Source organism: Pieris brassicae, chromosome 5 (assembly GCF_905147105.1).
Source record: "Pieris brassicae chromosome 5, ilPieBrab1.1, whole genome shotgun sequence".
In the NCBI taxonomy this organism is placed as follows: domain Eukaryota; kingdom Metazoa; phylum Arthropoda; class Insecta; order Lepidoptera; family Pieridae; genus Pieris; species Pieris brassicae.
Genome location: NC_059669.1, coordinates 1,909,920 through 1,928,033, shown reverse-complemented (window position 1 = coordinate 1,928,033; position 18,114 = coordinate 1,909,920). Strand labels below are relative to the sequence as shown.

Here is an 18,114-nt window from a genome sequence, read left to right as displayed (position 1 = left end):
CGAGGGAATACAAATTTCACATTTATATTTTTTTATAATAAACCCACACCGTCTACCAATGATTCTGCTGGACCATTATTTGCAAAGGTAAAAAGGCTTTTTTGAAGTCGGTTCAAAATCGGGTTGGCTCTGTAATCTAAAGTAGTCTTAGTCCAAGCATAAATCAAACAAAAAGTTTTAGACCCAGCAAAAGAATATTCCTGTTAGGCAGATAAGACTGATACTCCTCAAAAAACATATCAGGGACAACAAAAATTACTTTAGGAAGTACAGTGGTGTTTTGAGTTACGACCAACCGAGCGAGGGATATTTTGCTTTGAGATGAGAGCAAGATTTGTTCTGAGGAATCACACATTGTAGTGTGCTACACTAACAGTCACTCCCACTCATGCTTGTTTCTCTCATCTTCTTCTTTTCTCTCTCTTGCTTTCAAAGCATTTTTTTTAAGTTGGGTTCGCGTTTTTCGTAATTTACAAAACATTATCACATTTATTTTTATAACCATATAAACCAACTAAAATCTTAGATGGCAACGGCAAAATACCAATTAGGGTTGGTGGCAGACACTAGGGCGCGCTTGTGAGTCTTCTGGCAGTGCATGTGTATCTCTGGGCGGCGGTATCTCTTAACATCAAGGTGGCCTCCTGTCCGTTTGCCTCCTGTAACATAAAACAAAAGAGTTTCAAGTGTTACAATTTGAAGTTTACGATCGAAATGCGAAAACTTCCCTGCAATTACGGCTAATAATAACTCATAAAATAAGAGACAAAAAAAATTACAAAGCTACCATTTCCCTGCTCTTAAGCTAAACTGCAGCTGAGCATGTACCAAGACTACCAGACGACTGATGGACCATAAGGGTCATAATGAGAAACGATACAGAAGACCGCTCACGAAATCGACGGATGACATTATCAAATTGGCTGGCTCGAATAGCATGCAGCTTTCCCATCACAGAGATACCTGGAGATCCTTGGAGGAGGCCTTCATATGGGGGGTTTTGGAGACTAATTTAAAAAAGTCAGTGGTTTTTAGGTCTGTAGGTCTGGGCATCAGATTCATCAGGGCATCAGACAGGAATCATTTGTTAATCTAATAGGCAAGTAAGTAGGTGTTCAGCCTTCTGTGCCTGACGCACGCCATCGACGTTTTGGGTGTGCAGCAAGCCGGATTCCTCACGATGTTTTCCTTCACCCTTCGAGCGAATGTTAAATGCGCACACAGAAAAAAAAGTCCATTAGAACACTGTTCTAAACTAATTGAAATATTGATATTATTTAGAACAAATAAATTTCTGTAATCTATTTTCTTTTTAAAATTGTAATAGGATTAAGTTTTTTTTATTTCTCAACGCTTTTTTAATGAATTTAGCACGTACATTACTTACAACGAATACTAGACGTTTACGAGTAATTAGACACTTATTATGGTACACAATGAAAAATCATGTCCGTAGATTATATAGACAAAATACTCTTTGATATACTAATAAGTTGTATAGGAATGCAATTACTTATCGCCATGGTCACATTTTCCAACCATTCAATGGCATAATTTCTCAAATTTCAGACAAAATCAGCGCGTGTCAAAACTAATAAAATCTTTTATACACGCTTTATCATTAGAACCTTTTCAACGAGTATTCCAGTATATATTGTAGAAATACTTCTAATGGAACTAACACTTTAAAGCATTTCGCTTTCAAGATTATTGCTTATTAAAAATAATTTTTGGCTTCGTTTCACATCACGTTTTCATTAAGTTGAAAATTAAAACTACAAATATCGGGAAAACATTTCAGGAATTAAAAGTATTACAATTCCTGCGTAACGCTTTTTGATTGGAAATTTATACAATGCAGTTACAAAACGTTTCCGAGAAAGATTATATTTTTGTTACAAAGTAGCACAGATATCAGCAATTTTAAATGTACGCGAGCTATTCTATGTCTAATTAAAATTCAAAGTATAACGTATCTAAAGCTGTACAATATTAAAAAAATAAGTTCTCCGACCGCGTCTATAATACGTAGGTACGTAACCTCAAAAACGACCAAACGTCTTTTGCCTATATGGTTTTCACAAATAATTATTATGAAATATCGAATTTGTTAAACAAAGTTCCAAGTCGTGTAAATTGCTTTAGTTTTATAATTTAAAAAGACACTTCGTACGGACCGTACAAAGTTATGGACAATAATTCCATATGGTTATTATTATTAGTTACAATATTGTCCTGAAGGTTATAATCTCTATATTATATATATATAAAGTTCTCGTGTCAAAATGTTCGTTGTCATACTCCTCCGAAACTCTCGACGGATGCTTGCTGATGCTGAGAATCGGCTACTATCTTTCAAACCCCTAAGTGATAAGGGGTCTACCCCAAATTTTTTTTTTATTTTTTAGAAAATTTTGTATGTTGTTATCTTTTTATGATACAGCTTACAAAATACATTCAACCCTTAATTGTCCCTCCTCTACGATCAACTCCTATTTTTATATTAGATAGATTATTTTTAAACTAAAACAATATTTCCTGGAAATAATATACATGGCAAAACGACGTTTGCCGGGTCAGCTAATTTAAAAAATTAGTAATAAAAATATGTTTATTCATTACAACAAAGAATTTCAATGGGATTTGGGAACTCTTTTAAGTTATAAATACCTATGTCAGGGTTCCCAGCTTTATTATACTAGTAGGTTAGCTTTAAAGTATATTCAATTATATGAATTAATTACAAATTTACCTTCACACATGACCGCAACAAAACAGACATACTATATATTTTTTGACATGCAGTCTATTGCAATGACCCATGTAAGGGCAATCCAACCTTCCCGCTACCATTGCCAGCATGCTGTTAGGTGCACACGCAGCTTTAGATATTCCTCTGAGATTGTTTATATATACCTAAGTCTGGACAGTATATACAGACAATAGATTATTAATACCAATACTTGTCACCTTGTTAACAGATTTGAAGAGTTAAAAGATCATGAACACAACTAGATTCCGTCGACGTTATAAGTTCCATTACATCAATCTTAAATGACAATAATACTATATTACAAGGACTACCAGAATTGTTTGCAACTTTGGGAGCGCTTCCGAGAAATCCTTAGTAGCCAGCATCAAGCATGGCAAGTGGAAGTAGTAAGGCCATACACTCCGAAGAGATTAAAATAATATCCCCAAACAGGCGCTTGATTCCTAGGAAAACGGTGGCCGTTCCGGCAAACCTGGCGTCGTAAATTACAGTTGAGACAATGAGAAAGTATTTGGAGCGAGGTAAAATACGAGGCTCAAGACTGATGCGATGTAGACTTACTGTGGACACTCCTGTCCCCTTCGCTTACAGAACATTACGTCAAGTTATAGTAATCCGTAATTAAGATGATAGCGTAGTTCTTTAGTTCTCTCAATATCCTTAACGCTTGCTATCTTGGAATGCGATCCATAAGCTTAACAATGAAGTCTGGATCGCTATAGGCATAAGAGAGTACAGTCACAAATGAAAAAAAAATATACGGAATATTTGGCATGAAACATTAATAGGTTATGTTTCCTGACTAAAAGCTTTGAAACACGATCGAAAAGGTTATCCGAACTTTGATTGACAATGAGTGCTCTTTAATGACATGTCATTTGCATACCTGTATGCTTAGATTGGATTAGCTATACAATGGGGTATTGATACCTTCGTATAACTTTCATAATCACCACTGTCTAAGCCCTCGTCCGAATTACCTGAGGTGAGATTTGGAGTTCAAATGTCATACTTAATCTTAAGGGTAGGATTATAAACACAGCACGATGTGGTTGGTATATCATCATCGAGTTTCGTATCATCAAGAAAAATACAGTATCTCGATGTCCGTCCTTCCACAACTGAGCGTTCTTAAGGCAATTTTTGCCGGGCACCACCACTATGTGAACCAGCCATTTGACTCAGTGTCATTCAAGAAAAGAGCGTACGAATTCTTAAAATCTAGAAATGCAATCGCGGGCTCTTTAGTATTAAGTGTCCATGGGCGGCGATATCACTTAACATCAGGTGAGCCTCCTGCCCGTTTGCCTAAAAAAACCTAACTAGTTGTATTTAGAAACGCTCGTAGTCAAGCTCACTATATTATGGAAATCTGAAACTTGGGTGATACTGAGCGAACATGGCGCCACCAAACGGACAATTAAGTAATTAAAATACAGAATGATGTCTCGTTACACAAATTAAATTACTCAACTTGAAATTATTTTCTCCTTACATTCCTAACCATTCAATTTAATGTTTTTTTGCAATTACAAATGAAATTCAAACTTTTAAATATGGGTAAATGTTAATGCATCCGATTAAAACCATCCCATTTTTTTCTTTCTTTTAAATAAATAGTTTATGAAAGAGAGAACAATAGCGAACTAGAACTACGGCAAAAACTCGAATTTGCTAGGATACAAGTTATTAATATCCGAGGTGCATTTCGAAGGTTACGTAGAAATTGTATTAGACGGTGCAGATTATTTATTATGGTCAGAGGCAGAAATTTCGAACATTTATTGAACAATGTTTTGTTTAAAACAATTCTTTCACAACCGTTATTTTGTTTTTTCTTCCTAGAAAAATATTAGAGCCACTCATGGCGATGTAAAATACTTTTTCAGAATCCTATACTAGAGAACTATTAAACGCCTTTTCCTAACCTTTTCGGTAGAGTTTTTTTTTCACAGTGCGGTCCGAAGTAAATGAGAAGTTCTGATTTGAGTATTTTTTTTTCGTAAAACTTAATATTATCTTCAATACATCCAATAAACAACCAGAAACAACATGTATAACGCAAGGACATATTGGTACCAATCTAGTGGATATTATGAAAAAGATACAGTATGTAGATTTTGTCGAATTTTGATAAGAATTAGTAAAAAAAAATCATTTTTGTTATAAAAATGCAAAATAAATCATAACTTTGCAGGGGTTGAGTTTAGAGACCTTCCGTAGAACAATTTGTTGCTGCTGATGACCTCATCTATCCCCTAGTTGCATTTCATCCCTGACTTTTTGGCCACCCTATATATATAAATTGTTAATATAGGCTGGGTTTCTGAATGCTATTGAGAGACAGACAAAGCAAATTATAGAGTGTCTATCACTGTTTGAATCTCAACTCTTAAGCCTTGACCATCGCCGTAAAGTTGCCTATCTGTTCTGTTTTGTAGTTAATATACAATATTTGGGAACGCAATAATTTAACATAAATGACTCCTATTTATTGGGGAGATAGCTTTTATTTTGACAAAATATCACAACATTAATGTTATCATGAGCTTATCTGATTTACTGTAAGTTGATTGCCTACTCAGAGATAACATTGACACGAAAGTATTGTGTTATAACTTTTACGAGACTGGTCGACTTTTAAAGTGTATATTAAAAGTTGTTCCTTGTTTGTATTACTTATTGAAAATTTCTAAATACTACAGCAGATTGGCAACGCGCGTTCGACATAGGTGGCGTTGTCTATTGTTGTAAATCTTTACATTATTGAATTTGATACTTTTGCTAAGCTTGCTTAGGTGAGCATTCTTAGGTGATTTGATTGCGTTTGGGTATTTTGATTAGAAAATTATCGCAACTGACTAATAAACAGGTTACAAATTTCATTAAAACCTTATTTTATATTTATAAACAATAAAATAATAGCTATGTACATTTAACACTAACTCGGTGAAGCAAAACATCGTAAACAAACCGACAGGTCTCCAAAATCCAAAAAGCGGCGCAATGTGTCAGACATAAGGCTGACTTTCATTGATAAGTGTCTATAAAATAAAAATTATCAAAGAAACGTATGCAATCTGAGGCTAAGACCTATTTAGTTACTGTGGATTATTTATAAAAACAGAGAACAATCGTTCTCTCTTATCTAAGGTACTCTTTCATCTGTTTCCGTGAAATCGTGTTTATGCCGTGATGAAAAGAGACAGGGGTATACTTTTGTTAAAGGAGTGCAATGAAACAAATTGCTTATGAATAATATTCTAAGTTGAATAAATATCCGAATCACTCTCTATATTGTTGACGTAAGGCTTAATAAACTCACATAATCAGAAAGTTTCAGTAGTCACTTAAATCACAGACTATCGTCCGATAGTTTGTAACTCGATAGTGCACAGATAATACAAATGTCAAACTCACACAACTTTTTTCGATCCGTCTTCGGCAAACTTTGAAAGAACCTACAAATCACTCCTATTCAGGAATTGGTGTACCTACGTATATGTATGTAGAGCAGTGTTGGCCTAGTGGCTTCAGAGTGCGACTCTCATCCCTGAGGTCGTAGGTTCGATCCCCGGCTGCACCAATGGATTTTCTTTATATGCACATTTAACATTAGTTCCGACGGTGTAGGAAAACATCGTGAGGAAACCGGCTTGCCTTAGACCCAAAAAGCCGACGGCGTGTGTCAGGCACAAAATGCTGATCACCTACTTGCTATATTAAAAAAATGATCATGAAACGGGTACAGAAATCTGAGGCCCAGACCTAAAAAGGTTTATTTTTTACGTATATCCATTATTTTCACGATATTAAAGGATTTTACGATGTTTAAGAAAAGGTTAAATATGTTACTTTTTTATGGCAGCAATTGATTCACCTAAAGTTAAATGTTTATACTATGGACACAACACTATATACAATTGCGTTGCCGCCTTTATGGTTCTCTTGCAACCTCTAACGGTAATAATGTAATAGCATAGTTCCAAAAATTGGTGGTACGCGGTAAGAAGTGGCTTACAATGTCATTACTTAGAACGCCAGACGAACGTGTTACTTATTAAAAAATATTACTACAAATGTATACGTAAATAACAACTTGTAAAGCTCTTATGAAGTCTCGTTTTTCAGCTTTTTCCTTCATTTTGCATCGCAAAATCGTTCTAATTTAACGATACCATACAGATTCATTTCCAATTTGGAAGGATTATTTTCAAATTACTATCTGTATTGCACATATACAATGTCGGGATGGAGGTACAAAACATCTTTCATTATTCAATCCATCAAAAAGGTCTGGATTAATGAATTATTTAGTAAGTTTAGTTTTATTAATTTAGACAATATTTTGGAAGTTAGTAACTAATACCACAATCTAACGTACGCTGCTAATATATTTTTAGTCAAATGTTCCATACATTATATATATATTACGAAAAAATAAATGGTATAATTCAAGTTCTAACGTTGGTGTAAAGGGTGTAATTCATTGATAATAAATACAAACATTCAGAATTCCTGCAAACTACATACTTAATGTTTGCAAGTTTCTTAACTAGATAATTTCTTTGTAGAAGTTTACTAACAGGGTTAGCAACGAGAACGAAATTGTGAGTGAAACCTAAGTTAATCTCTTAATAGTAGCCAACTAGATATTACCAGCCTCTTCCTTTGTTGTTTGCTTTAATTCACTTTACTGCTAAAACTTCTAGACATTTTCAACCCTTGGGTCAAATGAAAATAGATATAGTTAGTGTAGCTCAACTAAAATAAAATATAATTAAATTTATTTATATTATCACGCCTTTTTCCCGAAGGGATAGGCACAGACTACGGAGCTCTGCTATCTACGGTCCCGACATACCTCTATTGCTTCATTCACTATATTAACCGTGAACATTCGTCAGTTTTAGGTACTTATAACTTCTCTCTTCTCTAGCTACTCCTGGATTTAGTCCATAGTCACTCTCAACAACAGAGTAATCGCGAGCGCTTTTAAAAAATTGTAAGCTTTTTTTCTTGAAGAACCCTAAATTGAATTGGTTCGTTAATACTTCAATTGGCACATAGCGGTAGTGCGCGGCAAAAACTGGCTTAAAAATGCTCAGTCGTGGAACGATGTCAAGGTGATACGGGTGGAATTTCGTATACTGCCTCCACGTCCGATGATGATACTAGGTAAATGTTTTGAATTCTATAAATGCTTCTCACAATGACGGTACAACCCCAGTTCGGTATACAATAAACAGTAATTTAGTAAGCCTTCAAAATGGACGCAATCTCGTAAATTGAATTCTTCGCGAGATCTTCATTAATTTTCGACGACATTAATTTACTTTTTACGACTGCAAATGTTTTTACGGCTACATTTTAGTACAGCGTTTTAAATATATAGGTGTGATGGCTAATCATTATTACCACCTTTGGGTGGAGGTTTTAACAGCATCTGGAGTGTCCCAAATACCGAATCCCTGCCCTGTCTGATATGTTACTTAAATTATTTATATTAACCAGTAGTAAAAAAATTATCCACTTCACTGGTTAATATTGTCTTTGATTTGTGTGACTTCTGTACAATTAAATTAACTACCAAACATATATTATTTAATCCTCTTTTTGAGCGACTGTCTCATTAATGTTTAAGATTACAATAATTTGAATAAAATGCTCGCTTCCCTACTCGAATAAGTATCGCAATACAGCGAGTAAATTCTGCCAGCATTGGTGCCACAGGGACCAAACTTTTTAAATTTGCTTCAATTATCTCTTTATCAATAGTTTTTTATCATTATTATGTAGGTTAAGAAATAAAAACTGTATATTTTTGTGTTGGAAATATATATTTTTATAATACTTAGTCAGTATAAATCGTTATAAAGATATAAACTTCACAGTATGGTAATATCTTTGTAAGATACGGTGTGTAGTACCTCTACGCTTAGGTATCCTTTAAAAATGCAACGCTCCGTCTACGAAGCTGCTTATTAGAACATCAAGAGGACTCATACAAGAGAAAGGGGATGATATTTCCATGTAGCTTTAAGTAGCCATATGGAAGAATACAGTCAATTATAATATATAACATAACGCCTACAAAAATTCGGATACACATTTTTTAAATTAACACATGTCTTGAAGATCTAGAACATTACGATATAAATTAAGACTAATAAGGATATTAATCATTATTGTGTTCTATTTTCATTTACCACTAAGACTTAAGAATAAGAAAATATTTTGTTTACATACCATAAATGTCACCAAAATTATCATAATAAATATTATCGTATTTTTACCTAATACTATGGAATTGCATAGTTTAATAACATAATAACCTAAGATACCAAAATGTATATCTGTGAACTAGCAGATGATTAATCAGATATCTATTACCACAGATAATAGTTTTTTGTCTAGCATCCAATAATTTCAATAAATAACTATGCTAGGATATTTCCCACCTGTTGCCTCAATAAAAATAATTCTAAAATAACTAATTCGACAAAATCACAGCTACGATTCTGTGTATTAATCAAAAGTGTAATTATGAGGATTTTTTTGTAAATACAGTTGAGTATTTTAAAGGGGTTTGTATAAAAGTTTAGAGCAACAGAGAAAGATGTTAATTTAAATTTATATCGGATGCTTCGGATAAATCCGCCGCGTAAATTTTAATTTGGTTGCAACCGTGGGAAGATGTTCTTAGAACTTAACAACAATAAATATAATTCGTGGTGGACGACGTAGTCATGCTTTTTCACGTATTTTGTCAATGCTTTTAACATTCGCTAAGACGCAACTATACTAAATTAACGTAGATTGATTGATTCAGTGGTACATTTATATATTGGACGTTATGATTATATAATACATTATATGGAATCAGAACAGAAAGTCTTTTGAAAGAAAGACCATACTTTATTATACACAATAATAAGAATATTTAGGTAAAAGTAAAAGGCTAGCCTCCACAGTGTCGTAGACAGCTAGTCTGTTCCTTATATGATGTTAACAGAACTGGGAAATAATTGCTACATAACTTATACATTTATAATTATATTATAACTACAATTCCACAATCAGAATATTTTCTGTTTCAGGTACAGGTTGACAAGATATTGCTTAAGATTACTAGTGAATGTAATGTTTATTCCGTCTTGACACTTTGTTTCCTCACGGTATTTGCCTTCGCCGTATAAGAAATACTGCTTTATTTTAATAGTAATCTTACTAGCAACGAAAACGATACAACGACAAACTTGTAATATTGTCCTCATTATTTTGTATATGTTTTAATTCCTTTGTTTTGTTCCATTAGTTTTGTCTAAATAACTACATATATGTGGTATGTATTTTTACACTTCCTGTACTGACAATTTTTTTCTCACAACGGTTGCCTGGTAGAGATCGCTCTGAAGCGATAAGCCAGTTGCCGTACTTTAATTATGTCAATTGTATTATATTTCTGGACATGGAACGAAATGTTGATAAATAAACAGTCCTACTAAAACTACATTTGTTAAAAAATCTTGAAACCAAATCAGTTATTGAACAATCAAGTAAATAGAATAATAAATATTTAATCTTAGACTGCATAGGCAACATACTAAAGGCTGCAAGTTGAGTCACAGATGCAAAGGTGGAGAATTTAAAGACTATTATTATATAACCTTACACATTCACTAACGCACACACAAACGCACACATAGTCTACCTAAGTTTAATTTACACACAGATATTTAGTACCATATGCAGCAGTGTCGTCCCTCGTTCCCTTAGGTTGGATCCCCGGCTATGCACCAATGGACTTTCTTTCTATATGCGCATTTAACATTTGCTCGAACGGTGAAGGAAAACATCGTGAGGAAACCGGCTTGCCTTGGACCAAAAAAGTCGACGGTGTGCGTCAGGCACAGAAGGCTGATAACTTGCCTATTAGATTTACAAATGATCATAAAACAGATACAGAAATCTGAGACCCAGACCTAAAAAGGTTGTTGCGCCATTGTTTTTTTTAATATTTATTACAATATAAGTTACGAAAGAGCTGGGACTCCTGGTACAAGTATTTATTTATTTTTACACACTGTATATAATTTTGCTACTGTATGGTATACAATTTTCAATTTTTTATATAAGAAGGATCCAATGATATTAAACACAAGACCTGGGTTACTAATCCACTAGGGCAATATTAATGCTATAAATATGTGTTTAAACATATAAATCTCCGGATTATTGGATTTTGTTTAACGTTATTACATAAGAAGAACTATAGAAGTGTCTGCCACACGCAGCGCTGCAATATTTCCATTAAATGAACGTTTTAATACAACTCATTCCCACCCTATTAAATCTAAGAAGCGTGAAGCTCGGTACGGCGAACACTTTTAGAAAATGGTTGGAAAATACTAGCAATTAAGCAATTCTTACAACACGTGCGAGTTTTGTTCAATTAACTTTTTCTTAGAATTCACCATTTACTCCGTCACTTGAGACGATAATGCAGCTTAATTGTTCATAATTTTTCACTACTACCCTTGGTTGTCATGGTAACAGAATTCGCTATCGTACAGCCTATTTGCCGTGCGTAATTTTCGTTGCAAAAAAGGAATACAAAAATAACTTCAGATGTCGGTATGTTTCTTGGATTTCTCTCAAAGGAAAGTAGGTGATATATACAGATTTTTGGGTATAAGAAAAATTACCTTTGTCACGTTGCTTTTTACCTTTTTAATTACGGGATTTGAACATACTTCCGATAGTTGCTCAATGACTACAACAACACTGCTCGAAAGATTCATTAAAAATTCGATTGAAGGGTTAAAACAACTAAAAATAATACCTTCAAATATCTTAAGCTTTTTAAATAAAAGGTTTCATAAAATTATATACTCAAAATAGACTTTTGAGAGCCAAACATGCAATACGGCATATTTTCACGGCAATGTTAGTATTTATTAACCGTGACTAACTAAGCTACGTACATAACGCACAGACATTTACTGAATTTGATCAAAATTTCCAATAAATTCCGCTACCTATGTAACATCAAACCTATGACGTTCACAATCCTATAACATAACTCCTATTGTGAGATTTATTCCACAGATTTACGATATACTATATGTGTTAATGTATCCTCGAGTTGATGGGGTCATACAGGTTGCCATGGCAACAGCACACGCTGTGATCCCGCCAATTTGCCGTTGCCGTACCTCAAACAGTTCTCGTTCCTGTTTCAATCGAAATAAGGATGTGTTACGCATTTCACATATACCTTTTGTAAATCAGAATTCTGTACGTGGGTAGAATGTTAACGTAGCCCATCAGGTATCAGTAATAAATTAAGAATGTTTATGCTCCCTTTGTTTCACTCTGTTTTTAAAGACCGTGTATAATCACGTAGTTGATGATCGAATTTTTTTAAAGTTAAGCTTTTGATTTGTACGACATGTTGTGTTCCAGGATTGGAGTTGCATATTTTTTTTTATATAACATGGGGCTAACGGTCAGAAGGCTCACCTGATGTTAAGTGCTACCGTCGCCCATGGACACTCAATGCCAGAGGGCTCGCGAGTGCGGGCTTTTTAAGAATTAGTATGCATTTTGTTAGAGGAACTCTAAGTCGAATTGGTTCGGAAATTCTTCAGTTGGCAACTAGTATATAGCGGTAGTTCGCGGCATAAAGCCCTAAAAACTGTTAAATTGAAATTAAGTTAAAAAAAGACCCATATAACGTAATACTAACTATTCATTCCGTTCTTTACAGATGGATTGGCAGCACTATCAGAAATTTCTAATATTACTACGACAGTAGAGAAATTATTTATGACGACAAGATAACAATGAAGCAGCTATGACTCTGAACGGCACAGCACTTCTTGGAGGACTTCTCATTGTGAAAACCCTCACCGGTGAATCAATAGAAGTATTAGATGAACCCAAAACTAATAGAACCACAGATATCATAGACGTGAAGATAGTACAGGTCGCATTCTGTGTTCTCTACGCGATAATATTCGTCCTCGGAGTTTTCGGCAATGTCCTCGTTTGCTATGTGGTGTTCAGAAATAAAGCTATGCAAACAGTTACAAATCTCTTCATAACAAACTTGGCGTTATCAGACATCCTTCTGTGTATATTCGCAGTGCCTCTAACGCCTATGTACACATTCCTCGGGCGGTGGGTGTTCGGAAGATTGTTATGTCATCTAATGCCATACGCTCAAGGGACCAGCGTTTACATATCCACACTCACCCTGACCTCAATAGCTATAGATAGATTCTTTGTTATTATCTATCCGTTTCATCCACGTATGAAACTCAATACTTGCATTTTTATCATCATATTCATATGGGTTTTCTCGTTAGTGGTCACGTGCCCGTATGGTTTGTTCATGGGAATTCAAATAACGAACAACAAAACGTACTGCGAGGAGAGTTGGCCATCAGACAGGTCAAGGAAGATATTTGGAGTCTGCACAACCGTTTTACAGTTCCTTATTCCATTTCTAGTAATAGCTATATGTTATACATGTGTCAGTATACGATTGAACGACCGTGCCCGGTCTAAGCCTGGTGCTAAGAACACAAGGAGAGAAGAGGCAGATAGAGATAGAAAGAGACGAACGAATAGAATGTTGATCTCGATGGTCGCGATATTTGGTATATCGTGGCTTCCTATAAATTTGATAAATATCTTCAACGACTTCTATGCTCAAATGACCGAGTGGAATTACTATTATGTGTCCTTTTTCCTCGCTCACTCAATGGCGATGGCATCAACATGCTACAATCCATTTTTGTACGCATGGTTGAATGATAATTTCCGAAAGGAGTTCAAGCAGGTGTTGCCTTTCTTCGAATCCACGGGTGGAGTGAGGAATAGCTACCACTCGGGACGGATGCCCACACATAAGGCAGATAAGATCTGTAACGGCAATGAAACCATTCAGGAGACTTTGCTAGCTTCCTCTTTTAATAGAGGACCTTCTATAAAACAGAGGATATTAGAAGGGAATGGCAAAAAAGATAGTATAGAGATGGACAATATCCTCTTAGAAGATAAGACGTTTCACACGAAAAATGATAATTTAAACTTGCAACTAATTGATGAAGAATCACAATTCAATGAACCGAAGGAAACTGTTTTGTAAGTATATCTGAATATTGATTCCATGTCATAACTATCAATAAAACTTCATAAATCACAAATTTTATATGAAAATGTTAAATTGTCGTAAATATTAATACTATACACGTGTTTTTAATCGTTAAATAAGTTATAAATGGTCAACATTAACGTGTAGTTTTCTAAATGCTCGCCAAGAAATTCAATTATCAAAATATAGAAATAAAATATAGGATTTAGTCTCGAAACCCGAGCATTCCCTGAAATCGTTTCCGGAGAAAATAGTAACAATTTAGTTAGAAGAAAAAGAACTTTCAACTTGAAAAGTACTTGACAAAGTGAGGAATTCGCTAAATCTCCTTAGTATGAACTCGAAAGTAACTCTACAGAGCAGCTGTACAAATCTCTGAAATGTTTGCACTCAGTCATGTCCCCGTGATAGATCCTGTTTGCTCACCCGGCTCTGTGTAATCCTACACTTAGTTTGATTGAAAATATTCACTTAAAATTTAGGTCGTAATACATTTAACTGTTTATTAATCGTCATAAATCACTTTTATTATAAAACTAAGTAATGAATGCCGCTTTATTAATTTAACTTCAGTAAATTAGGATAAAATACATTAGGCCGCACAAGGGATCCCAAGACTAGGGAATTGCAATGCCGTGGTCTCCGTCATACGTTTTTGGCCTAACAGTAACTTGCCTCATATTATAATCCTCACAAATCACCAGAGATGAACACGTTTATTTGTAATCTCCACTCCATGTTGAAAACATTGTCGCGAGCTGTCTTTGAGACGAGCAGCCACAAGACGATAAAATTAATATTTAAAAAATATGAAATTTTATTATCATTTACATTTTTGTAGTAAATAATAGATACTATTACTTTACACTTTGTTGCTAATATCAAAGCTATCATTTAACCTCGAAGTAGGCTTATTATTATAATCTCAAAACTATAACGCATAGCTCAACTAAGTTCCAAGTTAAACAATAATACACCAAATATTGGTAGCGGACCGTGACGTCAATCAACTTGCTTGTTCAGGCATCTTAATACATCATAATTAACGGGGACTCTAACAAACGGGAAGTTTTCTTAACCCTCTTTTTTGGGAATGGAAGGAACATTGTGTGCTTATCTTGAGATTTATAAGCAGCATTAAAGATCAGCCTGTGTGCGTACGTACGTAGCATACGTGCGTATACCATTACAATTCGCATTGACTTTTTAACTCATAAGATAACACGATGTAAAAAAATAAAAAGTTTCACTGAAGTATTCAGTTAATTCCAGACGAAGATCAAAATAATTATGTCAGTACTTGATACTGTACACCGTCGAGAAATACGAGTATCTATATGAGTATGTCAAACCTCGAAAAAAATTTTTTAGTTTAGTTTTTTAATTGAAGACAAAATCAAATTATCTTTTTTATAATCTTAACTAATACATTTGTGTGCGCTTGCCGTGTATGTGTGCTTTGTTTCATATACCTCACATCAACACTAACTACGAAAAAAACTCTATTTCGTCTCCCGCAGCCCGGACATACGACGACCACTATTTAAGCCTTGAATTGTATAAGCTATCGCGGTATATAGTTAAAATGAGTACTAATAATATCCTTAGCGCAAAATCACCTACATCATGAACATACCCCACATACATACCTTCACCTACCTCCCCTCATTTACACCAAGATGATGGTGATGCATTCACACCCAAACTAAGTATTACTTAGTTAAATATGTTGAATAACATTTAATGATTTTTCCCTTTTGTAAATTTTATGCTTTCCATTTTTGGCTAAATTAGTATTTTCGTTTTTATATATATTCTCTGTTTGCTGGATTACGAATAAATCAGCATTTTCCTATATTAAATAGAATATACTTTAAACGACAAAAAGCCTTATTGTACTGCAGATCTGATTTAATAAAATATATATAGGAAATACCTTCTAACTTGTTAAGACAACAATGCGTCAATTAACAAAGATCGTTATAAAGTTCGCGTTATGTTGACATCAGACACTGCTTTCCGCTCTAAGAACATTATCAAAACTCTTGATTAAATTTATCTTGTTATTCCGGTTTTAATTACTATAATCATCTATTTCAACACAAGTCATTTTTGTTTGAAAAAACTTAAACGAGTCACCTGTTCCAAATTCAAATCTTTCGCGGATGTAAATCCTCGACTTCCACGGCGTTAGCAAAATAAAAGTCTAGTATTTACTTGCATACGTTCGTCTACGCTATTAGAACTATAATTAAAGTTATATACCTTGGGGCTTAGCACGTAACCACTACGTTTTGTTTTCGTTGTACTCCCGGTTTTGTCCAGGGACTATTTTCATCAGTTATATTTTGCAAAGAAGATACATACATTAAAATCTCTCACTCATTCGAGTTACGCGTCTCGCGAGATACACTCGGCTACATCGGTCATATTTATTATTATTTAGAATATTCTTTAATGTTTTTTTTGCCTCCTTCAGATTTAATAATTTTGTTCCGGAACCGTTCCAGGCACGGTCTGTGCTTTGTTAAGATGTCCTGTACCGCTACAGTCTACTGCCATCTTTGTTTGTGGTCGTGCCTGGACGGTGCGAATATACGACTATTTAAGCATATGTCCTACGGTTTTTTCGCCATTATTTGTTTTAATTTTATACAGGTAATGTGAAACGGCTCCGGGCCGTGTAAGAGTTGCACCATTGGTTATGAAACGATTCTCTTTTATTAACTTATATGCAGCTCTAACATCTCCCATGAACATATTGTAATTCTGAATAATCTGATTTAACCACTAATATGGCCCGCTGAACCTGAAGCTGCTGGGGTTTATCTTAGTCTAAAATCTGGGCAACGAATAATGTTTATGATCTTCTTAAAATGAATGAAGTGAGCAATATATATCTGTCCCATGCTTCATTGCTTAAATATATTTTTTTGTTTACAGGAATCCAGCACACAACGAATGAACTTAAAGTATATAGCGTATTGTAAATAAATTACTATGTACATAATAAAATTTGCTTAATTATGTTGCTTCTGTGATAGTATTTAAGATCCAAGACAAACTTTAAGTATATATAAGCTAGTTATTAGATAATATTGAGTTTTTCATAGTGAATTTGTTTGTACATGAATTATTTATCGAATTCTTGTTAAATAACGCGCAAGTATCCTAAAGGCCTACTATGTAGATATTGTTTCTTTTTTGAACTTATGAGCCCAATTTCAAATTGGATTTAAATCTAATTTGAAATTTCGAGTTAAAGAAGAAACATTTTGATGTGTAGTTTTATTTAGAGATATAAAAATAACAAATTGTTATACTTTACGTTTAAATTACGTTAAGTTTAAATTGTAAAAGGTATGTTGAGAATGTAATAAAAGTTGACTGTTTTTTCGTATTTTATTTTTATCTATGTGGATGTGGATGGACCTGTGTACCTTTAACGCTGGCAGCATTTTCCTCCACATGTACATTTGTATTACATATATTCGTATCCTTTGTCGTCTTTATCCCACAACCACAAAAATATACCCAACCTAACAAATCTTTTCAATTAAAATATAGATTAGATATAGTATAAGGCAACGTTTTTAGAAACATTTCAATTATTACAACACGTTTAAATTAATTTTTGTATAAAGATCCGTCTATTTAGATTACTTTATTATTTTATTATTATTATTATTTTTTGAGGACAGAACATTCATAATAATAAATAGCGATTAACAATTGTTTATTTTACATTTAAGATTATCGCTTCATAGTAATGCTAGAGGCAAAATGGTCTTGAGTTTTCCAACCAGGCTTTAGATAAGCATCTGTTTGATCGATCAATTATAAAAATAAAATCAATGGCGTTGAAACCTGTCTGGGTTTAGGTCTGGGCCTCAGATTTCTGTATCTGCTTCATGAGGCATTTGTTAATCTAGTGCAAGTAGGTGATCAGCCTCCTGAGCCCGACACACGCCGTCGACTTTTTGGATTGGCAAGCCGGTTTCCCCTCGATGTTTACCTTCACCGTTCGAGCGAGTGTTAAATGCGCACATAGAAAAACAATCCATTGGTGCACAGCCGGGGATCGAACTTACGACCTCAGGGATGGAAGTCGCACGTTGAAGCCAACACGAGCAGTGTCCACTTTCTTTCTATATGCGCAATAAATATTCGCTAAACC

At 34.3% G+C, this 18,114-nt stretch overlaps 1 protein-coding gene across 1 annotated transcript in view; it reads left to right on the top strand.

Moving 5' to 3' along the window:
• LOC123710438 (prolactin-releasing peptide receptor-like) overlaps window positions 1-17,196 on the top strand; it is a 55,009-nt gene extending 37,813 nt beyond the window's left edge. Inside the window, exons 2-3 of the mRNA XM_045662308.1 lie at window positions 12,546-13,927; window positions 16,881-17,196. Of these exons, the coding sequence (XP_045518264.1) occupies window positions 12,633-13,927; window positions 16,881-16,902 (1,317 nt within the window). The 5' untranslated portion in view covers window positions 12,546-12,632 and the 3' untranslated portion in view covers window positions 16,903-17,196. The remainder of the gene's footprint in view (window positions 1-12,545; window positions 13,928-16,880) is intronic.
• The last annotated feature ends 918 nt before the right edge of the window (window positions 17,197-18,114 follow it).